The 25,972-nt window shown below is 40.1% G+C and overlaps 1 protein-coding gene across 3 annotated transcripts in view; it reads right to left on the bottom strand.

Moving 5' to 3' along the window:
* The window catches only part of CELF2 (CUGBP Elav-like family member 2), a 531,606-nt gene that overhangs the window by 378,089 nt on the left and 127,545 nt on the right, over positions 1-25,972 (bottom strand). For all 3 annotated transcript variants that reach the window (XM_082449744.1, XM_082449743.1, XM_082449746.1), the window contains exon 2: positions 17,520-17,555. In XM_082449744.1, the coding sequence (XP_082305870.1) occupies positions 17,520-17,555 (36 nt within the window). The remainder of the gene's footprint in view (positions 1-17,519; positions 17,556-25,972) is intronic.

The following is a 25,972-nucleotide window of genomic DNA, read 5'->3' as shown; positions in this document are numbered from 1 at the left end:
CAGGAAAACGCTTCAGTACTCTGGGTCCACACTGGCCCGGGTGTCTCTGTAGCCCATTTTTCCATGACTCCAGGAAAAAAGAGAGGAATCATTGCCAAGTGCTTTCTGCTCATGTTTCTGGCAAGGAATTAAGTATTTCTAACTTATTAACCCTTTACTGATAGTGAAGCTCTGCATGCTTGATGCCACTCTCCCATGGGTCCCTTTTTCCTTTAATGTGATTTATCTAGAACAACATCACTCAGGGCCCAGAAAAAGGGACACAAGAGCACTGTGACTCTAAGTTATCAAGTTCACACACCTGTCACAGTTAGAGAGGGCTGTTTGGTAGAGAATATGGCCTTTCGAGGTTTTTACATTCACCGAATCAAGGAACAATCATGAGTGTTACAAAACTTACAGATGATCCAAACCACCAAATCAGCTTAAAACAAACAAACAAAAAAAACAAACAAGAAAACCCCCAAAACCGCTCCACTTATTTTTGGGAGGAGTCCCTCCCTCTAACTTTCCTCCCAACATGCACACACTACACTCACATATAAACACATTCAGGTCCATGCTTAGCTAAAGAGAAACACTCTCAGGTGATAACTATCTATTTGCATAATGAAAATGATTAGAATAATAAATGCAAGTAATCACATGTTATTTCTAGATATTCCTATGCTTAGTGCCATGTATTTGAAATATCTGTGTGATTTACTGAATGCTGTACTCTTCGTTCAAATATGTTAGCAGAATGTAAACAAAGCCACTGGCTATCTGCAAACAGATGACCAAGGTGACCGAGGTCATTTTTCCATTTTTGTCTGGATGTTGGGCATATGCTGTCCTACCTCAAACCTGGGGTCCCCCGGTCACCCCACAACCAAGAAGTAAGTCATTTCCCCTGTTTATTCATCTAGGACGTAGCACAGGTAATCCACGCAGCTCTTCAATGATTCACCCATAACTAGGAATGCATATATACTGAATAATCAAAGATAAACACACTGTTAATCTTTTAAAAAGTTAAGTGGATATAACATAACTATTGATGTCAAAAGTCAAAGTCCCCAAGTGCCAGCCTTTGGAATTGAGGTAGTTGATACACAGAGCTGTCTGCTCTCTCACGCTTACCTTTTCTTATCCCATCTCCTCGTGCATGATAAATCTGGCAAGCGTAAAGTTTCGATATTAGCTTGGGGACCTAAGTCAGAAGGGAGATACTTCCCATTCTATTTGAGTCAAGCATTTTCCTCCCTCCCTATCTTCCTTCCCTCCTTCATTGAATAAATATTTAGTAAGCATCTGCTAGGTACCTCACACTGGAAAAGGTGCTGGGCATACCACAGTCACCACACTGATAAGATAGATATTGTCAATGCCCTGCTTTTAATTTGCCCTGAGGGTCACCTGCAGATCCTGTGTAGAAGCCTATGGATTCCTCCTATTTCTGCCTTTCAGAGCGTGTCTTCTCTGGCCTTAGGAGTGCTTGGCTTGAGAGTGGGGAAGAGAGAAGTGCCCACGAATAAATTCTCCCTGAGGGGCATCAACCATTGAAGGACAACCAATGAAGGACAAGGCATTATGGAACATACAGCAGGTTGCTTGCCCCTCAGTGGGACAATGCCCCACAGGGCCCCAGTGGGCCTGAGTCCCCGCTGCCCAGGCAGCAACCCACTCCTGAACATATGTCCACCGGCTGTCCTCCCCTCCTGTCCCCCCTCCCGCCTCCCCTCCTTACTCCCTCACGTCCTTGGACTCCAATCCATGTCTCCAGGGTCTGCTTTATACAGACTCACTGGGGAGACACAGAAGGGTAACTCCAAGTTGTCACGAAACTCCTATTTTTTTCCAAGTAGGAAAATAGCAGCATGCCATAATAATTCAAATCGAGAATTATCTAAACCTAAGTTGCCTGGTATGTTTGCAGCAGTATTTTAACATGTCCCCAAGCGTCACAGAAATCCATAAAGCATTCATTCAAATGAAATTTGAAGGACACAGAAAACATAGGCCTATTCTCTGAATGAATTATCATGTGCTGCCGTACATATAATGCACGAGCATTTTTCATTCTCTAAAGATAATCCTTTGGTATTTGGGTCTTTTGGACTGGCTGGACTGTTCAGGTTTTTGCTCAACCTAAATAACGTTTCCTATTCTGCAAAATCATATAACACCCTGCCTGAATCAAACCAATCCTACTTGGTAAACTTTACGTGAACGCTGTTTTTCATCAACAACACATGCCTATTAGGAAAGAAAGAACAGCTGGCTTTTCACTAAAGTGATTATTTTTCATTATTGAATTCTGAATATTCAATGTTACCTATCTCTCTCTCTCTATCTCTCTTGAGTCATCCCAAATTAGATTGCTATATCCAGACACCTCAGTTTACTTTAGTAAAGGGGATAGGATGAATGGGGATAGAGGGGAAAGAAGAGAAGTAATACTGCTTCTACAATACTTTGCAGTTTCACATGGAATAAATAAAACAAAGACAATTTTAACATCGGCACAGACAATAAATGTCAGTTTCCAGGAATAAGCTTGATAACCTGTGAATTGACTGTAGTTTTGAGGCTGACTCCTGAATATGAATACGTATATATTCATTCTCTCATATTACCTAGGCTGACACTGTTTACAGTCACTGATACAGAATGAGAACATCTGGGAACTCAATTACTTGACATAAATAAGACTTCATGTTTGTAAAATAAAAACTTTCTAATAGTCAAACTTCTGGTTTCTCCTTCAACGAGAGCTGCTCGTCGTAAACCCAGAACTGAAAGTCAAATCTTGATTGATATTGTATCCTAAACTCACATGGGCTCGATAACCTAAGATTACCTTTATATAGTTCAATCCACAGGCTTCTACAGTGGCTTTATAGTATCTCAGAGTTTGAAAAGAAACTACTCCTGCAGTGGCAGTTTGCGAAATGCTCTGTAGCATCTTCTCAAAAAGGAAACAAACCAACCAGAGATAAGGGAGAATACTATAAATAAAAGCATCATATTCCTAAAGATACAGATGTAGAACTTGAAAAGCGACTGGTACTTCTTTCAAACAAGACGTGGCCGGTGGGTCTGTAGTCCCTTGCTACTTACAGGGTGGTCTGAAGACCAGAATTAGCAGGTCTCCTATGAGAGCTTATTTGAAATGCAGAATTTCAGGTCTCATCTCAGACTAACTAAATCAGAATATGCATTTAAATAAAAATCCCCTGGTAATTTACATGCACATTAAAATCTGAGAAGCACTATTGTTCACCCTATATAACCAGCATCAACCAGGTCTCAGCACTTGGCTTTCATTTAGTTAGAACAAGGCTATGATGAAGATACTGAAAATGAAGATTTTGTCCCCAGGGGCAGATAGTGGAGGCAGACAGAACTTACTAGAGAAGGGAGAGGAAAAAGGTCTCAGAAAGTAGTTAGAGGGGTTCCAGGTCTATGGTCCCAAGAACAGACCCTGAAATGAACATGGACTCCATCCACACCAAGCAAATATCGACTTGTCCAGCAAGCCCAGACAGCGTGGTCATGAGACCTAGCTTCCAACTTTCTGATGCTCAAGTCTATTCATCTGTAAAGCCAGGAGGTGACACAACATAAATTCCATCTACTCAAAAGTCCTCCCATTGGATGTACAAAAACTAACAGGGCTGGTGGTGGGTGGGGGAGAACATTCACATAGGAATATCTGCACAATTCTTATGCAGATATTACTTTGGGACCTTGGACAATTTTTATGTTAAAATGTGATTATTGCTCCACTGAGAGTAATTTCTTCTTCTTCTTCTTTTTTAGGAAAGACATTTATTTATTTTAAAAATGTTTTTGGAAAATTAGTTTTTTTTGCTTGAGTGAGAGCAACCATTTCTTTACCTTTGTTCCTTCTAAAGGTCTTATTGCTGCTTTCTACTTCACCAAAGTCAACTACAATGCACACACACGTCAGAGAAGGGAAAGGATCCACTGAGAGCTTGGAAGAGGAAGAGAGAATAATAAAATACATAAATCTTTGCAGTCACTGGGTTGAAAATTCACAACAACTACTCTGACTTTATCTTTCTCCCCATCCTTAGTTCCTTTCAGGGTTTCATTTCCCAATTTTCTAAAGTACTACTGTCCTTTACTCTAGTTCGAAACAAAAACATAACTTTTTCACCTTCACAAGCATCTCTGTAGGATGCTTGAATGGCCACACACATTCACAGACAAAATTTAAAATCTACAAGATTCAACAACCCCTGGGGTGATCTGCTGTACCAGCTCCCAGGTTGCCTTTATGACCTATTTTCCCTTAACAGTTGTCCCTAAAGTTGTCCCAAAGCATCCCTAAACGAATCCCCCATCATGGAAGTTGAACTTGGATAGGACTTTCTCAACTGAACATGGTCAACTGCCAGGGCTTCAGGCAAGAACCCAGAGAAGATCAAACTCCAGACATGATGGAATTAGTCCAGAAACACCAGGCCAAGATGAGAAAGGCCAAATGGGAGGAGGCAGCATATAGGATTCTGCCGCCAACACAACCCCTCCAGGAGTGCCAGGTACCAAATTTTCATAGTGAGTGTCAGGACCAAGATGGCAATTGAGATAGGCATTTAAAGGGAAAGCATAGTCTATATGTAAGTCACCCCCCAGAGAACTTCCTTTTTTCATTCTCTTGAGAAATTTCCAGAATGAATTAGAAACAATTTGAGTATTACACTCATCTCTGCTTCAACATCATTTGCCCTCAAGGACTCCGAATCAAATTTGCATCTTGCCTAATATGGCAAAGGATGTCACTGTGACAGACAACCACAAAACCCATGTGTGCACAAAATGACTTCAACTAAACTTCTATGCAAGCAACTCCCTAGACGCTTTTATTACTCAACGCTCAAACCTGTGGTTCCACATCCACAAGTGTCCCTCACCCTCTACCAGAAATGCTCATCTAAATATTTGGCTTTTATCTCAAACTCAATGTAAAGCAACCCTTTTTCTAGCCCTGCATTTCCCAACAAGCCTTCTCCAGACCTCTCTCGCTGGGTTTGATGGGTGACACCAATGACAAGCCCAAACCGGAAGCAAGACACACCGGAAACTTCTCCTTCATTGCCTGAGTTTCAGCAAGTAATACTGATTTGTTTTTCCCAGTATTTTCTGTAATCAATCACTGCTTCTTTTCTTTCTACAAAGACCAATCTAGTTCATGTATTTATTATCCTCATTTGAACTACCTGGAAAAATCCTCATCTCCCATTTACCATTAATTCATTCGGCAGATATCTGAGCACCTGTAGGCACTGTTCTAGGTGCTGAGGATAAAAGAGATGAACAAAATGGACTTGGTCCTAGTGCTCACGGAGTTTACGGGTTGGTGCTGCTCTTCCCAGAATAATACATTCTGCAGGACACCATCAGAGTCACCTTGCTCACATGCTCTTTGAATCATATATTCATCCTGCTCAAGTACCTCCAATGGCTCACTGAAAACAAAACAAAGCAAAAGGAAAACTCTTCTATCCCTTTAAAGTGTGCAAGCTGGCTTCTACCTACTTCTCTCATATTTCATTATTCTCTCAACAAACCACCCAGGTGAAACCAGCTGGCTGAATCCCTATTTCAAAACTCCATATTCCTCGCTCTTTGCTTTGTTACTGCTGTGTCTTTTCCCAGATCTACATCCTTCATGGTGAGATTTTTCTAATTGCCTTACCAAAAAATGTTCTCGCTCTCCTCCAAACTTAAATATCTGGTCAATTTATATGATACTTAATGCATTCAATAGAAATTTTTTCATCTTATCACGTGACAGACTTTGTCCTAGGCATGGAGAGCTAGTGAAGAACATACTTGCTCCTACTATAAATCAAATCTCCACTTTTAGAATTTTTTGGTTCTTAAAAGCAGGGGTCATTGTACGACCCCTTAAAAGCAGGATGCATCATACCTTGCATCCTCCATAGGACCCTGTTCCTTGTTCATATGGGTGCTGGGTGATGCAACTAGTAATAACAATATTGTTAAATATCGACAGATTACTTTTAAAGTTTCATAATTTATTATGTCCATAAGCATCTTCATTGTTCATTAAATATATTTTTTTAATTGTGAACTATTCACAGAAACCTATTTCACTGAAAGCCTATTTTGGGAATGATTTCCCTTTGCTTTGGAAAGGGAACTTGGTGCATTATAATGAGTTACAGGCCACCAGGTGTCACTCTTGGAGATGCTCACCTGATTTTCATAGGTCTGAATCTGACTGAGAGAGGGTCTCAAATGTTGTACTGTGTTGGTAAAGCAGAATTTCCACTTATTCACTGGATAATCATGCTCCTGATAAGGATTTCTCTTTAGCATCCTTTATGTAGCTCAGCATTATTCCTTGATGTTCCATCCTTCCTCCCCCACCAAAAGCATGAGAAGCAGAGGGTTAAGGATGGATGGCTTGTGTCACTGCCTCAGTTTGGTTTTATATTGCGGTATGTGAGTTTAATGTTGCTTATTTGAAAAATGAAAGCAACATCAGATGCTTGAGTAGTTTGGGCCCAAAAGGAAATGTGTATATTTGCCAGAAAGAAGGCAAAGGGAAATACATAATAGAAACATTTACAAAACCTAATCTGAAAAGAAAGGTTTACAAGGTTTAAAAATATGTATGTATAAATGAGAATAAATTTTATTAATTTACGTGTCCTTAGGAGCTTGAACATTCCAAACATTGATGGAGGCAAATGTTTAAGAAGGTATAATAAAAACCTTATACCTTCTTCAGGTGGGAAGAGAAAAGCTCGTACCTGGTGCTTTGTCAAAGCTCAGTGGACAGCAAAATCTGAAATCCTTTAGGGAAGACAGAGAAGCGTTTCTCCTGATATGCTTTCTACGACAAAGCAGTATTAAGTAAATATGAGAAAAATTTATTTAACATATAATTTTATCTTGGCAGCATCCCTTCTAATACAAAAGAAAATGAACGATGGAAGGTTATGAAACAAAATTCTTTACCCAAGAGGCTCCAATAGCTCTTAGGATGCTCAACCCAGGAATTCTCCTTTACTCTGCATTAGCCCTAGCTCTTCTTCCAACAGGCTGTGTGTGTTTGTGTGTGTGTGTGTGTGTTTGTGTGTGTGTGTGTGTGTTTGTGTGTGTGTGTGTGTGTTTTCCCTTCAACCCTCTCAAGAAGTGCAACTTCTACATAGCAAATAAGGAATTCTAATTGCAAAATTATATCTTCCACGGAATCCATTTTCTACCCTTTTGCTCTGGAAGCTCTGAAGATATGAATGCTTCCACAAACAGAATGAATAAAGCCCCAATTCTCTATGGTGACAAATTCGGGAAATGGCAGGTTTTATCTTCAAGGAGTTCAATGGCTACACAAAAGCTCTCATGCGCAAATAATGGAATTCTCAAATTGGGATAAATGTGCTTTAAAGAATTTTTATTTTCATCATTTATTTCAGGTAATACTTGTGGATAATATAACACAGCTTTGGATTCCTAAGCAGATAAAGAAAATCTAAAAGGGAAAAAAATTAGGGCAGGCCTTTATTAAATTTTAAAGTATGCCTTTGCCATACTCTTATAAAGAGCCAAATAGGGTATCAAAGTCTCTGGAGATCACCAGTATAACTTCTTTATCATGTTCCATTTAAAATTTAATTATGCAGTCTACAACAAGAAGAATCTGAGCCATTTAAATAGGTCATGCAGTGAGTAGCTTTACAATATTCTAAAGTTTTCCTTGTAAAGATCGTTCCTTTGATAGTCTGTTACACATCAGAACACTGTATTATAAAACAAGTGTAATTTAATTCACTCACTATAGACTCTTATTTACATCCATAAAGAATGAAATGTTTTGATTTAGGTTATTTGGAGAATTAATGAAAGCCATGTTCCTGATAGAGCTGCCCAAGACACATGGGCAATATCTGCATATATACTTCGTTGGGTAATTGTTTTTTTCATACATTATAGCAAGGTCAAGGGAACTTTATATTTAATTTAATTAATTTATATTTAATACTTGGGACATTTTGCTTTAAATCAATAATCACCAATAGCATGGCAAAAATCTAGCCACTGAATAATTAATATCTGAATTAGAGGTTTCTATGGCCTCTGGCTTAATATTCCTTCATATTCGCCATCACAAATTTCGATTAGCATGCCACTCTGATTTCCTTACAATAAAATAAGATAAGCATTGTTTTGAGCACTTTACACCTATCACTTCAGTTCATTCTCAGAACAACTGGTCGTATTATGACTCCCAATTTACAGATAAAGAAAATGAGGCACAGAGAGGTGTAGAAATTTACCCAAGATCACAGACCTAGCAAGGAGCTGAACAGAGATTTGAATACACTCCGGAGTTTGTCTCCAGAGCATATGTGCTGAACCACTTCACTAGGCTGATTCTTACAACGCAACAAGGCATCTTGTCTTGACAGGGGCGCTACCCACGTAACGAGCACAAAGCTACCCTTGAAGGCACCACTCTCAGGGCTACCACGTATTGATTACTCCCTGGGTGCCAGGCTAAACACTTGATGTAGACTATCCTTTCACAGTGACACTATGATGGGTATCGTAACTTTTCCAAATTTTCAACTGAAAAACTGAGACAAAGATATTAATTCACCCACTCAAGGTCACACGATTAAGAAATGGCAGACAAAAGACTGAAGCATGTCTGAGCCCAGAGCCCAATCTCTCAACCTTTGTGCTAACAGAGACTCAACAGCAAAAGCTCTGAACAGCTTGGTAACAGTCAAATTTAGGTTAATAACTTTCCAGCCAATAACATGCGTTTCTCTGAGTGCCAAGCGTATGATGCAGTGAGCAGAGTGAGAAGGGTGATAGAAGGCGGAAATCATATACCTGGTCTAAGACTGTTACTTTGGGAGGTTTCTTCAATGCTTCCTTCCTCCCTTTCCTCTTAGGGACTGAATGTGTCCCCCCAAAATTCATATGTTGAAGCCCTAATGCCCAGTGTGATGGAATCAGGAGGGGAAGCCTTTGGGAGGTGATTAGGTTTGGATGAGGTCATCAGGGTCCTCATGATGGGGACCCCTTAAGAGCCCTTACAAGAAGAGACCAGCGAGCTGGCTCTCTCTCCCCTTCTCCCCTCCTCCCACCCCCAACCCGGTGAAGATACAGAAAGAAGGCAGCAGACAGTAAAGCAGGAAGCTGGACCTCACCCAGACACTGAATCTGCCAGCACCTTAATCTTGGACATCCCAGTTTCCAGAACTGTGAGAAATAAATGTTTAAGTCACCCAGTCTATGGTATTTGTTATAGCAGCCCCAGCAGACTAGGACACTTCCAATTCAAACGTTTATTCATTCATCCAAACATCCATTCACTCACAGACTTACGTAAATATTTACTAAGGGCTTACTATGTTCCAGGCACTGCTAGACATTGAGGGAAAACTATGAATACTGGTAAGATCTCAATGCATGTTCTACTTAGTGGAGAAGGTCTAAAAGTCCTCCACTGAACTCTGTTATCAACGATACAGATACTAGGATAGGAGTTAGCACTGGAGACTTTGGACACTAATAGAAGACTCATGAAGCCCTTCAGGACAGAGAAGCCTTCAGAGGAGAAATGGCATCTAAGATGTGTCTGGATAGTAAATAATGAATAGTTTTGGTTTGTCGGGTCATACAGTCTTTGCCATAACTACTCAACTCTGCCTTTGTAGCACAAAACCAGACATTGGCAATGTGTAAATAGAGGGGTTTGGCTGTGTTCCAATAAAAACATTTATAAGAACAGGCCACAGGCTGGATGTGGTCTGTGGGCTATAATTTGCCAACCCTGGTCTAGAAGAATGAGTGAGAGAGAGTTTGGGGAGGGAGAAAAAGAACTGGGAGATGACAAGAGACTTCCAAGTAGACAGAGGAAGAAATGCAAAGACTGAGAGACTGGTCCTCAATTTTCTTCTAAAATGGGGGCTCACACAGTCATTCAAACATCTATTGGCTGCCAGCTCTGTTGGGAGTCCTGTGAATGGAGGAATAAACAAGAAAGCCAAAGGAGACTCTGTTCTGGGGATGAAGGGAGGGGAACAGAAAATAGATAAATGGACAAATAAATGAACACACAACGACAAGTGCTGTGTGAACAATACAATACGGTGATGTGACCGTGAGTAACTGTGCTGTGGAGAGGACTACATAGAACAGGGTGGTCAGAGGCGGGATCTCTGAGGAAGTAAGAGGGAAGAAAGGCCGGTATGTCAAGAACAAAGTAAAGGAGAGGCTGAGCAGGAGGCAACGAGGTTGCAGAGGTAGACAGAGGCAGCCTATGGAGGCCCCTGGAAGCCCAAGTATGCTGTTTTGACTTTATTCCCAGCAAGAGGAAACTACTACCCAGTTTGAAGCCAAAACCAATGTGGTTTGATTGATGACTTTTCAAAGATCTCTTGGGCTACCATGTGGAGCAAAAGAGGAAGGGGGAGACCAGTTAGGGGCCATTTTAATAGTGCAGGTGGCGTCTATGATGGCTTAGAAAGAGATGGAGAAAGTGGTCAAATTAAAGATGAGTTTTGGAGGTTGAGCCAATAGGCTTTCCTGATGGATGGTCTGCTAAGTATGAGAAAAGGAGGCAATATAAATGACTCAGGAGTTCTCGTTTGAACAGTTGGGTGCATGGTGGTAAGGTGGGTGGGGGTAGGATTCAAGAGTTCTCTTTGGTCATATCAAATTGAAGATTATATATCCAAGAAGAGATATTAAGTTGACAGCTGGGTATTCAGATTTGAAGCTCAAGGGAGCAGTTGAAGCTGGAGATGTGAAAATGGGAACTATCCTCATAAAGATGAACTTGATGACATCTCTCTCCACACCCTCTCTACAAGTGAAGAGAGAAATGGCCAAAGAAAGCCCTGGGAAGCTCAGCACGTAGAGTCCAGCAGAGGAGGAAGAACAGGCAGGCAGACTGGGAAAGGCCGGCCAGTGAGAGAGGGAGAAAACTGGAAGAATTTGGTGTCAGAAACTAAGAAGGTGTTTCATAGAGAAGGAAGAAGTCCCTACTTTGAGTGCAGCTGAGAGACCAAATAAGAAAACAGATAAATGGCCAATGGATTTTGTTAGATGGAGGTTGCTGTTGACCTTGACCAGGACTGTATGAAAGGGTCAGAAGCCCAGTTGGAATAGGCTGAGGGTTAAGTGAGAGAAGAGTTCTTGTGGCAGATACCACTCCTTACATACATAAAGCCATTTTCCCCCTACTCTGACTCCTTCCTTTCTTCTTGATGGCAGAACATGACTCCCATTATAAAGGCTGCCAATACCAGAAACCCAATTTCCCCTCCATAAGAGCTTAGGCATAGGCAAGAAATTCTTTCCTAAAAAGAATACATGAGAAAAAAAAAATGCCCTTCTTCACTAGATGTGGTCATGTCTCCATGTGATGGCTGGAGCTGTGGCAGTCATATTGTGAGCATGAGGCACATCATACCCAAGATGCTGAGGATGGCAGAGGAGGAAGAGAATACACCAGGGCACCACGTTAACCTTGGGTCTTCTCAGACCTCTTGAACTATAGCTACAAACTCAATATGCAGTTTCCACCCTGATACAGCTACAGTGCCTTTTATTAAATGGATTCAACCTGGGGAAAATAATAAAGATACTGTAAGAGAAAGATTCATGCAGGAAAGAATTCAGTCATAGACTATGAGTGGGGGATACACTGTAAAAGATTAGGAGGTGGGGGTTGGAGCAGGGAAGAATACTTCTTACCAACTGCAAGTGTGGCCTCAGAGTCGGTGTGCAGTATGATGGTGGGTGCTGGAAGCAGGAAACTGGGCAGTGTAAGGTTTGGAAAACAATCACTTAAACCAGAAGGCTTGTTTTCTATTGTTAGCCAAATAGTGAATCTGAGACAGGGGAGCTCTAGGGATTATAAGGTCTGGGACTACCATGGGGTCCCATGCGGAGAATGTCAACCTTTTTTTCTTTCCCCAAATCCATTCCATCAATTTGCCCAGATGACCCTTTGTAAGCAACAGCTTAGAACACTCCCTGGATGAACAGTGTCAAAGAGAATAACAGCTCCTCAAACTGGTGTCTAAACCCTTCACATCAACCAGTGATCCTCCAAGCACCTCTTCTTGCCTCTGCATTCCATCCAACAAGATGGCACCACTTCCTGTTCCCTGCACACAGTCCCTGCACACCTCCCCTGGGTGACGATGTTCTCTCTGTGTGGAGCGCACAGCCCCCTCCACGCCACATGCTCAGACCTGTGACCCTCTGTCCAAGTCCTGCTCAGGAGGTTGACTCACGATGCTGTCCTCGCTTCCTCCAATCAGCGGTATCCCATCTTGCTGCTGAAATCCCTTGGCGCCTTTTGTTTATTTATATGACTTTGAAGCCCTCTTATGGCATTAAACACTGTTCACCTAGCACTGTGATTATCTGTACCTGCTACACTAGACTACACCACTTAAGAGAAGAGATGATAATCAGTTTGTTTTCCACCACAGAGCCTATAACCATTTTTGGCATACAGCTAGCGTTCGATGCACCTTTGTTGAATTAATGAATAAATGACGGATGCTGCAGATACCAAACTGCACCAGACCTGGGTCCCAGGAATTTGAGAAAATTGTTCTTTCTTAGGATTATAAAGAAGATAGGAAATGTTCATCAGTTCTAGATTACTTAGTAAAAGGTTGGCCTGGACATACCAACATTTTTTTTTTCCTATTTCCTCCAGCCCCAGGCCCTGGCAACCACTTTTCCACTCTCTGCTTCTATGAGTTTGACTTTTTTTTAGATTCTGCACATAAGTGATACCATGCGGTATTTGTCTTTCTCTGTCTGACTTATTTCAGTTAGCACAATGCCCTCAAGCTCTCTCCATGGTGTCACAAATGGCAGAATTCCTTCTTTCCCATGGTCGAATAATATTCCAGTGTATGTATACACCACAACTTCTTTATCCATTCATCCACTGACAGACACTTAGGTTGTTTCCATGTCTTGACTATTGTGAATATTGCTTCAATGAACATGGGAGTGCAGATATCTCTTTGAGATCCTGTTTTCACTTCCTTTTGATAAATACTCAGAAGTGGTAACACTGGATTATATGGTAGTTCTATTTTTAATTTTTTGAGGAACCTCCATACTGTTTTCCATAGTAGCTGCACCAATTTACATTCCCACCAACAGGGCATGAGGATTCCCTTTCTCCACATCCTCATCAACACTTGTTATCGCTTGTCTTTCTGATGAGAGCCATTCTAAGAGATATGAGGGGATAGCTCATTGTGGTCTTGGTTTACATCTCCCCAGTGATTTGTGATGTTGAGCGTCTTTTCATGTACCTGTTGGCCATCTGTATGTCTTCTTTGGAAAAATGTCTATTCAGGTCCTCTGTCCATTTAAAAAATCAGATTGTTGGATTTTTTGCTATTGAGTTGTGTGAGTTTTTTACATATTTTTGGATATTGGGCCCTTATTAGACATATAATTTGCAAATATTTTCTCCCATTCCATAGGCTGCCTTTTCATTTTGTTGATGGTTTCCTTTGCTGTGCAGAAGCTCTTTAGTTTGATGTAGCCCCACTTGTTTACTTTTGCTTTTGTTGCCTTTGCTTTTGGTGTCACCAACGTTCTCATCTTCTAATTTCTAGAGTTCTTTCAGAAGATAGCACCTTAATTGAGGACAATGAGAAATACGAGATTCTGTCACCTACGAAAGCCCCCCACAGGGGAGTGAACACCTAACTGAAAACCCACAGAGCACAAGTGGTGAGCTGAGCTGGCAGAGATTGCTTTGATTCTCTTTGTCTCCACGTTTTCCCCTTGCTGCTACCTGACCAGTGATAACCATGACTGAGAAATCTGGTCAATCAGAGAGTTCAGTCTTGCCCTCCCACTGCATGGAATCTGTTGAGTTCAAATTTCAGATAACAAAGACCAATAACTGAAGACCAAAACTCCATGAGTGAAACTGCCACGTCATGACTTTTCTCTCTGAGAGTCACACCAACCAAGTAGCTCTAACTTCTTGGTAGAGAAGCTCAAATAATAATCTGATGGTGTACAGTGATTTCTAGGCCTTGGGTATTCCACTGCTTCCGATGAATACTTGTTTCCTAACCCCCTCTGAGGAGGCACAGAAAAAAGATCAAGTTATTGGATTAAAATAGAAGAAAAAAGGTTAAGTGTTTCTTCTATAACTTTAATCTTTGGCCCCTGCTTCCATTGGTTTCTGCTAAAATCCAGTAAAAAATCGCATCTTATTTACATATTTAATTATTGTAAGCTTCATTTACCAATACTTAATGTGTTTCAGAGAGCATCCTGACTTCTGGGTGTTGAGCTTTAAAAACTGCTCATGAATCTCCACTGTAGTCTGTAAGATGCTCCTATTAAGGCCTGTTAAATAGCTTTATTTTCTATATTGTTCAGTTTATGTTGAGAAACAGTAGACTATGTTTAAGGAATTAAAATGCTCTCTCTTTTTCAAAAACAGCCACTAATATTACAGGATAACAGTAAAACCTGTTAATATACACCTTGTTTACATCTTTACTCTGCTATCCAAAATAAAGTTTTCCTCTGTATAGTCATCCTTTATATTAAAACCCCAGCTTATCATAACTAATTTAGTGCCTCCATTCCATTTGAACAATTGGGATTTTACCATGATTTAATTAAAACACATCTCCCTAAACCAAAACCTTTGCACCATTGAAAAAGGTCTTGAAAGGCATGCTTGCAATGGAGAAAAACAATTGTCCTTTGCTACAGCAAAATAAAGCACAGAGTCATATGTAAGATTAAAAATGATCCTCTTCACAGCTCAAGAAATGGACCCATACATCCCTTTGCCAGAACACTTGAAGATTAAGAGGACAGCATGAGCGGAACATGTAGCCAGCTTAAATATTTGTTTTAATCCCGACAAGATCATCGGTTTTAATATTTATAATATAATTACAATGCTTTACACATTGCTCATATAATCTAATTTTTTTCTGGTGACATATTATTACCAGGCTTTAATTTCAGCAATGGCAAGAATTCATAGACACATTTAGGTTACCATTCGTAATGAAAGACAAACCAGGTGTCTGTTCAAGTACCTTGTACATATATCTCATCTCAACCTCGGTGCATTTTTAACAACCAATACACAATCCACTGCTGTATGATTTGTACATATTCACAGAATAGTATCAACCAGTGGCCAGCTATGTAAAGCAACTAAAGTTGAAATACCCCATCTCTGTGCAATATTTATAAATGGCCTTTCAGAAAATTTCAAGACAGTCAAAGCCAAGGAAAACCAAAGCATAAACTTGCTATAAAACACCGTCTTCCTTTCCAGCCACATATCACAAGTTAGCAGTTGCCTGAATTGCAATTTTCCATTTTTCCTAGATGTCACCGCATAAGCACACTTTTATGACTAAAAGGATAAAAACCCCAACGTGTCATGTTCCACTAATCATTAGCCAACAAACAAACCGAGTTAATGACAGGTGCCTTGTTCTAAATGCACCAAGGTTTTCCAGGGTTCATTTGCACTTTCCCAGTGACAGGCTGAAGAAATTAGAAAAAAAAAAAAAAAAGGCTGAAAGTTGAACAACTGATTGAATTCTACAAGACTGTAAAACAAACAAACGTTAGCAGAAGAAATAGTCTGGATGGCAAGAGAAGTTTTCATCATCAAATAATCACATTCATGGTAATGTGAAGAAAGGAAAGAACTGTCAATGGATAGTGTCCCAAACTGCCCCCAGAGAAAGTCAAAAGAATACCTGAAGCTACATTAGAAGAATAATTGAGAAATAACTGACATATTCATGCCCTTACCACCACATATTTCAATGAATGCACACTGCAGTTAGAATGGGATTGGTGTCGTGTTTATTCTCAACACAATGCAATATCAGAGTAACAAAAATTCATGGAAAAAAACAATAAGTAGGCTCATTACTAAAATACCTCCCACAAAACTCACGAAGAGAGCAGACTCCCTCCAGTAATAAACCAGCCACAACAGAAGATCATGCGAGGTGAATGTGGGAATTGCCACTTGGTATTCACAACAGAACAGTACTTAATAGAATTCAGGGTGCACACCAGATTTCGCAGACATCTCAGTAATTTTTATCTGCATGATTACAGCTCCGTGTGGGTGTCATCTGACAACATGCGGGTGGCCCACTCCTTAGCCATTCTAGAAAAGTTTAAAAGTCATCCTTCATTCCATTATTTGGGGATTAACTTCTGCACCACAAGCATGGGCAGATACACAACTCTCTCTCTTCCAGAAAATGACAAGGTGCCTCGGTCTTCGCACTGGACTCTCTCCAGAGTGAAAGCACCACGACAAACAAACTCAGCTGGGACACGTACACCAGAACACAGGCACACTTTTAACCCTGTAAACTAGCACGCGGTTGAAATGCTTCTTCGGGATGTTATCCAAAGAATTAAGACATACAGTAATTTAAATATTTGGATCACAGTAAACAGTTTTTTAGCCACGTTAATCATGATCCTATAAGCAAAGATTTTCTTTACATTAAAAAATTAAAAAAGCAACCAAATGTGCTTATCTCCTGGAACAGATGGTGACAATATGTACCCTCCCCCGATTCCCTAGTGCTGTTCATCATCACATTCTGTAAGCTCTTCTTTTTCTGGTTCTTGAGATTCTCTTGACTTCTGTTTCCAACACTTCCCAGGCAAAACCCTATGCCCTATTAATTCATTCACAGACAGTTACCAAGCACTTTCAAGGACTCAGGCGCGATACTAGGTGCTGTACGTGATGCCCAGGAAAATATCTCTTACAACATTTCCGCTCCCTTTCTTTCTTTTTTTCCTTTCTTCTAATAAATAGTGGTAATCATTTCTGATGGCTAGTTGTCTATAATTGGCATCCTGCAATCATCTCTTATTTCATATAGTGACATAAGATATCCAAAATATGTTAAAGACATTGATCAATTTATATATTGATTTCTTTCCCTGGTGAGACAGTAACGAGGTATTTAAATGATGATATGAATTACAAATGCATTTATATATCATCAAAACTATAACATAAGTTCTCTAGAGGAAGCTCAAAATTTTCACAAATCTATAAATTAGCAATACTACTAATGAATATACTGAAGAAAAAAACAATTCAATGCGCCTTTAGATTACCAATAACCATGAATATAATAAAGGAAGTGGCATGTTTATGAGTTCTCCAGAGAAAATAGCTCCAATATACTTATGGGTACATGTGATATAACTTCCAAGGGATGAGAATGATTTCTAAGTCATATATGGACATCACCCTCATTACCTCTTGGTTACATCACTTATATCCGACTCATACACCGTTTTTGGCATTTACACGGTGAAGCATGAGGTCTTAAAATCTAACATGAGGAAGAGAAAATGAAGAAGACCTCTCCAAGGCGACACAGGTCTTCTGTCAGGGGGTGCATCAGAACTCAGGTACAGAATAAGCCAAGTGTGCTGCTTACCTTGGTAGACTTCCAGCTAATTCTGTGGTTGTCTCTCTGGAAGAAAAAGAAGATAAGCATGATTAGCTTATTTTAGTAAATTATAAAAATGTGTTTAATAAAACCACAATCCAATGCGCCAGGGCATTCTGGAATCATATGGGTGCAGAGGATACTGTATATGCAGCTGTTTAGAAATTTAAAATCGATTCATCACATTTCTGATTAATTCCCATAAATGTTTCAATGGTTACTTCCCAAGGAAATTTTATACACATGCAAAATATCTGCCTCTGCTTTCTGGTGGTAGAGCTCAAGTGAGTTTAAAACATTCAAATTTTAAAATGTACGACATACAGAAGGAAAATAGGAGGGAAAAGAGTCCCAAACTGCATTTGGATGTTTTCCACTGAAACAAAGCACGTTGTACTCTCTTTCCAAGAATCATTTAGGAACGAATTCATTGGAGGGTGTGTCTTCGTGTTGATCTCTGTCACCTGAGGTTTATGAAGGAAAACGTACAGCACAAAATCCAATTATTTTAGTAGCAAATTGCTGTTTTTCATTTCTTTGTTGTAATCTCAGACCAGTTGGGATGGTTGAAGGCAGATGCTATCACAATTCAAACGGCAAAAAGATATGTCACTGAGGGAAGCCCTGCAGCACATGAGTAAGAGTGACCAGAGATACATTTCAGAGCTTACTTTTTCCTAATTGCAGTATCTTATCTTTCGATTACAGATGTGTTCTTGGAAGGAATGGGAAGCAAGGAGGAGGAGGAGGAGATGGAACCTTACTGCTGAGATATTCTAAAAGTGGAGGAGGGCTTAACTTGAGACTGAGGGACGCAAGGTATAATTCTTAGGAACAGTGGTGCATAATATTCTTCATGTCACGTAATCGCTTTAAGAATCTCATAAGAAGAGGTGATATATACATATACAAAGGAATTCTACTCAGCCGTAAAAAAGAATGAAATAATGCCATTTGCAGCAACATGGATGGACCTAGAGATTGTCATACTGAGTAAGTCAGACCAAGACAAATATCATATGATATCACTTATATGTGGAATCTAAAATATGACACAAATGAACTTATTTACAAAACAGAAACAGACTCACAGACATAGAAAACAAACTTATGATTACCAAAGGGGAAAAGGGTGGGGAGAGATAAATTAGGAGTTTGGGATTAGCAGATACACATTTTATACTATATATAAAATAGATATACAACAAGGTCCCATGTATAGCACAGGGAGCTATACTCAAAATCTTGTAATAAACTATAATAGAAAAGAAAAAAAAGAATCTCATTAAAGATACAAACATCTTACATAGAAAAAAATGATACACACATACACAAAATGTGGTGTACAATTATAATTGTCGTGGACCTCCGAAAGCTCATATGTCAACGCTGGGTTAAGAATCTCACCTTGAAACTCACATTGTCTTTACATACGCATCTTGTCAATCCAAATAGAGGACTTCCTCTCGGTTTCTAGAACTCCCCCCCTCACCTATTGTCTGTGACAGCACCTGGGCACTTTAGGGACATGCTGGTTCCCCTGGAGCCATGCTGCCTTAAAAATATAAGTGATTATAATTTCAGCTCCCATAGAAATGTTCTTTCCTAAATAACCACATAATATTAAACCTTCAGCCTTCATTGCTATTGGCTTTCGAGAGAATGTTTCCATTCCTTCAACAAAACCGTAGTTGAAAGCACTGTCCACTACACAGCTGAAGGCCTCACATGTATTCATCTCTTCTAAGAATTTAGTACCTGCCTAAGAAATTTCTCTTTCAAAACAGAATCTGGAATTGTGGGTACCCCCCAGCTAAGAAGCACCCCTCCCTCTAGTCTTCCTTTATAATATGGATCACAACAGAAATACCTTTTGAATTCTATTTTATTATTTATCACTTCGTCCTTGAGACCAACACACATGAGGACACAATCAGTATTTGTTCAGTTTGTAAGGAATGAATTAATGAACTTCTCTGACCTTCTTGTTGACCTTGAGGGCTAGATCTATGTTTAGAGCTTGATCACAGTAACAGCAGCATCCCAGAGTTAAAGTAAAGTGACCTTGCCTTCTTTCTAATCTTCTAACTCTTTATTTTTGGCCCCAGACTGTACATATTTAAATATTATGGGTCCCCCTGGTATGTTTTAAAACTACGTTGGACTTATATTCAATCCAATTAAACCACAGTAGGGCAGAACTTCTCAATCTGGGCACTATCATGACATTTGAGGCCAAACAATCCTTTCTAGTGAGGAGCTGTCCTGTGCCTTGCAGATGTTCACCAGCATCCCTGGCCTCTACCCACTAGAGGCCAGTGGTATCCCCCCTCCCAGACTGTGACAATCAAAATGTCTCCAGACATTGCCAAATGTCCTCTGGGGGCTAAACTGCCCTCGGTGGGGAACCACTGCAACAGAGCAACAGAGGCCAAGGGTCTGCAACTGACCTCCGTTTCAAAACCTTCCTGGATTAACCAACAGTCTGCATTCTCTTGGAAACACACAGTGGCTGAGCCCCCTCAGAGCGCCTGTTTCACTTTGCTCCCACCACCTAAGCTTGCACACTCACTAGGAGTATGTTGTGTTTGCTCCCCCACCCGTTTACGTTAGGACTCATTCTACTCTTTAATTAAACATGATGTAAAACCAATGAAATAGGAGTACGGAAAAGTTCTTGTTTCTATGAAAACTAAGTTGGGTTCTTTGGAAAAACTAAAAATGACAAGTAGCTTATCAATGAAAAAATGTTGCCTGCCATTATCAGTAAACAAAGGATGTTGCAGCCATCAAGCCATCACGTTATAGCCACCCTCACGGAACTCAGGATAGAAACAGAATGTCCACCATCTAGCAGTCAGCCAGCTGCGGCCACCCCCGGTGATGTACCCAGAGGAGACTCAGGATGAGAAAGCACAGGATACTGGCCTCAGATAGCTGAGGTGCCTATCAAAGGAATTCGGTGAGTCCAGACTCTTGCATCTTCCCACACATAAAAAAGTGCTAAATTTCTTAACTTGAGATATCTGGTTTTCTTTAATTAACAGGAATCTTTTGATGTTCCAACACCTGGTCTTTGTTGTAAAAACTCCTATATGTCCTGGCTCCTCCTTTACCCCTCTTTGGAGCAGTCCCTCAGAGCTATTTGAGAGGTTGTGTCCCGGGCTTAAGTCCTCAGTTTTGTCCACCAAATAGAACATAATTCTTGACTTTTAGGTTGTGCATTTTTTTTCAGTCGACAAGCTTAAGAAAAACTGATGGTAGATTAGGTCTAGGGACAAGACAACTATAAATATTGGGGAGAAAAAAGACGTGGTTGTTACAAGTTTCTCCAAGTTCTTGTTCCTCTTAAGAAGTAAACTAGAGGGACTTCCCTGGTGGCACAGTGATTAAGAATCCACCTGCCAATGCAGGGGACACAGGTTCAAGCCCTGGTCCGGGAAGATCCCACATGCCACGGAGCAACTAAGCCCACGTGCCACAACTACTGAGCCTGCGCTCTAGAGCCCGTGAGCCACAACTACTGAGCCTGCATGCCACAACTACTGAAGCCCGCGTGCCTAGAGCCCGTGCTCTGCAACAAGAGAAGCCACCGCAATGAGAAGCCCGCGCACCGCAACGAAGAGTAGCTCCTGCTCGCTGCAACTAGAGAAAGCCTGCGCACAGCAACAAAGACCCAATGCAGCCAAAAATAAAGAAATAAGTTTACTAAAAAAAAAAGTAAACTAGAAATTCCTAGATGGTGAATTATAGGTGTGATTTATACACAAAAGACAATGCAGAATTCCTCTCATCCATAGACTCAAGGCATCGGCCTTGCCTTTACAGTAAAAGACAAATGCTAGAAAAAAAGTTATGCTTTCCACATATTTAGCACCAGCAGGGGAAAATTTATGTTTTATACAACCACGTTCTCAAAAATTTACATTATAATGACAGACATTACTTCATAGGAAAAGTAATTTTTGTTGAACATGAATGAATGAGTGAATACAGTTTAAATTACAAGATATTACCAAAAAAACCTGATGATTCCATCAGAACACGTAGCTCCACGATTTAAAAAAAAATACAAAGAAAGAACCACTGTATTTGGCAGCAGCAATGCGGCAAGGATTCACCAACCAATTGCCATTTTTGAGATCATCAGAACACAGAGCTTTTAAAATAATAACTTGTTCACTTTTACCGTTTTATTATTGCTTGAGGAAAATAAACGTAGCATAATATGCTATGCTTCATCTAGATAATGTTCCTTCATAACCCAATTGAGAGAACTTAAAGATACTGTACGAAAAAATTTTAGGGCAGTAAAACTACTCTTATGATACCATACTGGTAGACACATGTTATTAAACATTTATCCAAGCCCAAAGAACGTACAGCACCAACAGTGAACCCTAATGTAAACTATGGACACTGGGTGATGAGGACGTGTCAGTGTAGGTCCGTCCATCGTAACAAATGCACCATCTGGTGGGCGTGTTGATAATGTAGGGGGCCATGCATGGGGCGGGGGGCAGGGGGCATATGGGAAATCGCTCTACCTTCCCCTCAATTTTGCTATAAACCTAAAACTGCTCTAAAAAATAAAGTCCACTGAAAAAAAGATGCCATAAAGACCATGCTTTTTCCAATGAACTTATATAGATTGCAATGTCCATTAATAACATTACTTTGTAAGCATAAATCATCTGCATCACTAATATTTATTTATCCAACATATTCACTGAACACTTACAATACATTCAACATGAACTGTGCCGGGTTCTTTCAGAGGCACCAAGAAAAATTAAATCCTGATCCTTCTTTCCAAGTGTTTACACCCCAATAAAGGATATTGTGTAAAGCATAAAGTGGTGAATACTTCTGAATTTTTCCACTCGTGAAAGCTCCTCTAAGTCAAAGGTCACGTCTTACTCAAGATTTTGAATACTCAGTGCCTGGCACATACCAGACACTCAATAAATACGAGTGCAAGAGAACCATAAAACACTGTCTCATGGAAGCAACCTAAGTGTCCATTGCCAGATGAATGGATAAAGAAGATGTGGCACAAAGATATATACAATGGAATATTACTCAGCCATAAAAAGAAACGAAATTGAGTTATTTGTAGTGAGGTGGATGGACCTAGCGTCTGTCATACAGAGTGAAGTAAGTCAGAAAGAGAAAAACAAATACTGTATGCTAACACATATATATGGAATCTAAAAAAAAAAAAAAAAAAATGGTTCTGAAGAACCTAGGGGCAGGACAGGAATAAAGACACAGACATAGAGAATGGACTTGAGGACACAGGGAGGGGGAAGGGTAAGCTGGGACGAAGTGAGAGTAGCATTGACATATATACACTACCAAATGTAAAACAGATAGCTAGTGGGAAGCAGCCGCATAGCACAGGGAGATCAGCTTGGTGCTTTGTGACCACCTAGACGGGTGGGATAGGGAGGAGACATGGGGATATATGTATATGTATAGCTGATTCACTTTGCTATAAAGCAGAAACTAACACACCATTGTAAAGCAATTATACTCCAATAAAGATGTTTACAAATAAATAAATAAATAAATAAATAAATAAATAAATAAATAAATAGAAAGTTAAAAAAAAAATTGTCTACTGGCAGGTAATTCCAGTCTCTTAATTTTCTAAAATGCCTGTTTTGTTATAGCAATATTTGTAGTTTAATTGCACTAGTTTTCTTTCCTTAGTTGTCATTACCAAGATAATCTGATTTCAAGAAGAGAGCGGAATGCTAAAAACTGAATGAAAACAATGATGAAAAAGATGACAAAGCAAAGTCATATGTTTCCAGAAACAGAATTGACCTAGGGGCTAAGAAATAGACCAAAATGACGGAGGGTGTGCGTTTCTGATAGGTTGCATATCCTTGGGCAATTCCTTCTGTCTCCTGGGGTCTCTCTAAGTCCCAGAATGGAATAATAATGCCTCCCTTTGATCTACAGTTGCTGGATCAATCATCAATGTGAACAAACAGGAAAGCTTTCTGCAAATTTGAAGTTGGGCTATAAATTCCATTTTATCAAAGGAAAAAACAAAAACAAAAACCAGAAGAGACAAGTACTTTTCAAAAGCAGACAAGTGTCCGTGTGTATTACACAGTTTTTGTAGATTATTTAGCATTCCTTAAAAACAACTTTAATTTTCAATGTGTAGAACATTTGCCAGGGCGCACAGAATGATGCCAACTTTTCTTAGCTGTCTGAAACAGTGCTCTTCCTCATCCTCTCCTATCCCATCCCACTCCTGAACTATGCAAACAGTTCTTTTTTTAGGATGTGTTGAAGCAAGAGCTATCTATTTCTGTGCAGCTTGCCAGTTCCCAAAATTAGCTGACAACTATAAAACAGAGGACATGAGAGCCCCCCTGTTAATTGTGTGTCAGCATGATAAATATTTTTAAGACCTGGAATGTCTCTCTCCAATGGTACCTCCAATTCTTCTAAAAGTACAAAGACTTTTTAAAAAAATGTTAAAATACCTTTTTTTTAATTGCCTGTCCTACAAATAAATGATTTAATGTTCTGATCGTAGGAGGAGTGAGGTTTTCTTTCTTTACTTCAATTAAGGGTGAAAGTAACACAATCAAGCAGATTTTGTTCTTTTTCTTCTCTTTTCATTTTTTCTTTTTCTTTTTCTTTTTTTTTTTTTTTTTTGGTCACCCGGTGCTTGGGGCAAATTGTGGGTCTTTAAAGTTGCATCTATTTCCAAATAATACATAGATAAAAAGATTAGCTTCAAGGCATCATTACCTATTCATATATCATTTTAGAACAGTTAACTTTTTTTCCTATATGGTAAACCTTAGGTCTGGGAAATTTAAAACACCTTAGAGATTAACGTTACTTCTCTGGTAAAGAAAGCCCAAAGACACTGCTCCTTCCCCTTGCCCCAGCTTCTTTCTTTCCAATCATTTCTCTGAATTTCTCTTCTCTTTTGTTTGGTCCTTTGTTTCTTCTCTTCCACTTTTATCCTTCCTCAATTTTCACTCCCATGATTAAAATATCTGTGTGTGTGTGTGTGTGTGTGTGTGTGTAAACCCAAGCAATTACTCTCACATGGTGAAATCTACACACACAGCCCATAGCTCACATTAACTGGGCACTTATTTAATACCAGCCCTTTTTCTAGGCCATTTACATGCATTCACTCACTTAACCCTTCTAAAAGCCTCATAAAGTCATTACTATGATTCAACTACAACAGAGATGAGGAAAATGAGACAGAAAAATGTTAAACAGCTTCCCAAGGCCACACAGCTAGTGAAAGACAGAGCCAGGATTTGAACCCAGGCATTCTGGCCCCAAAGGCCATGCCTGTGGTCACTATGCTACACTGCTGCTCAGTATCTACCAGATCTGATGTATCGATATTTTACATCCATTCATTGGTTCTGGATTCTGCACTAGAACAGAGAACAGCCACAAAAATGGCCCCACTGTTGGAAACTTTACAATCTGGAAGGGGGAAACAGACAAAAAACAAATTAGCAAATGAATATTTATCACTATCTAACATAGCATATGTCATGAAGAAGAATGAGTCAAGGTAGGAGATGGTACCTAACAGTAGGAGTTGTAGGGGGGCTATTATTTCTATAGTGGGGGCTAGTTCTATAGAGAGGGCTCTCTGAGGAATATGTGAAGGCATGAAACACAACCACTTCTATCCCCGCCTTCCCTTCTTAAGTCCCTTTCTTTCCTTTGCACTACTGCATTTCATTCTTCTTTTTGGCGAATATTCACTGGTACCCAGTGCATGGAGCAGGCAATACAAGATGGTGCTGTGGTTTTAAAAAAATGATAGACAGTATGGACCTGTACATTCCAAATACTGACAAACTAAAAGGGGAGATGAGACCCTTACAGAAACTCAGCCAGTCACTTAGAAAACTGCAGGTTTCGACAAGAGACACTTCACATCACGAGAGAGGCCGGCCAGCCTCTCAAATCCTCTCCGGCGTGGAAATGAATGAAATGTCAGCCGGCAGCATCCACAGAAGTGGTCCCGCCTGCAGACCGACTTCACGAGAGGTACCACTCCAAGCTCCTTCTGCCGAGCCTGCGCTCCCAGGGGTTAAACCTCCCATGCCTGAGTTTTAAAAAATTAAGTCCACCAGGTAGAGTTTCTCGTTATATCACTTTGGTATTTAGCTCAGGCTGAGGGCAGGCACTACGGGGAGACGGGACTTCTGCCCACCAAATCCTTAGGAAACAGGGTCATACTGGGGGGGGTTATGGGGAACTAGCACCTGGCAGCAGGCACGCATGCCATGTGGGTTGTCAGAAGACTTGCTGCACGAAGATTAACTTCATCTCGTCACTGATATATCCAGCCTCTTTCTGAATAGGCCAGTCCTATGTAGAGTCCTTGCTAAGATTGGATTTGGCTCCAGATTTCCTCAGATTATTTTAGT

Source organism: Balaenoptera physalus (assembly GCF_965194825.1).
Source record: "Balaenoptera physalus genome assembly, chromosome: 2".
NCBI classification, from domain to species: domain Eukaryota; kingdom Metazoa; phylum Chordata; class Mammalia; order Artiodactyla; family Balaenopteridae; genus Balaenoptera; species Balaenoptera physalus.
Note: the sequence above shows the minus strand (reverse complement) of the source record. Positions and strands in the feature narration are given on the sequence as shown.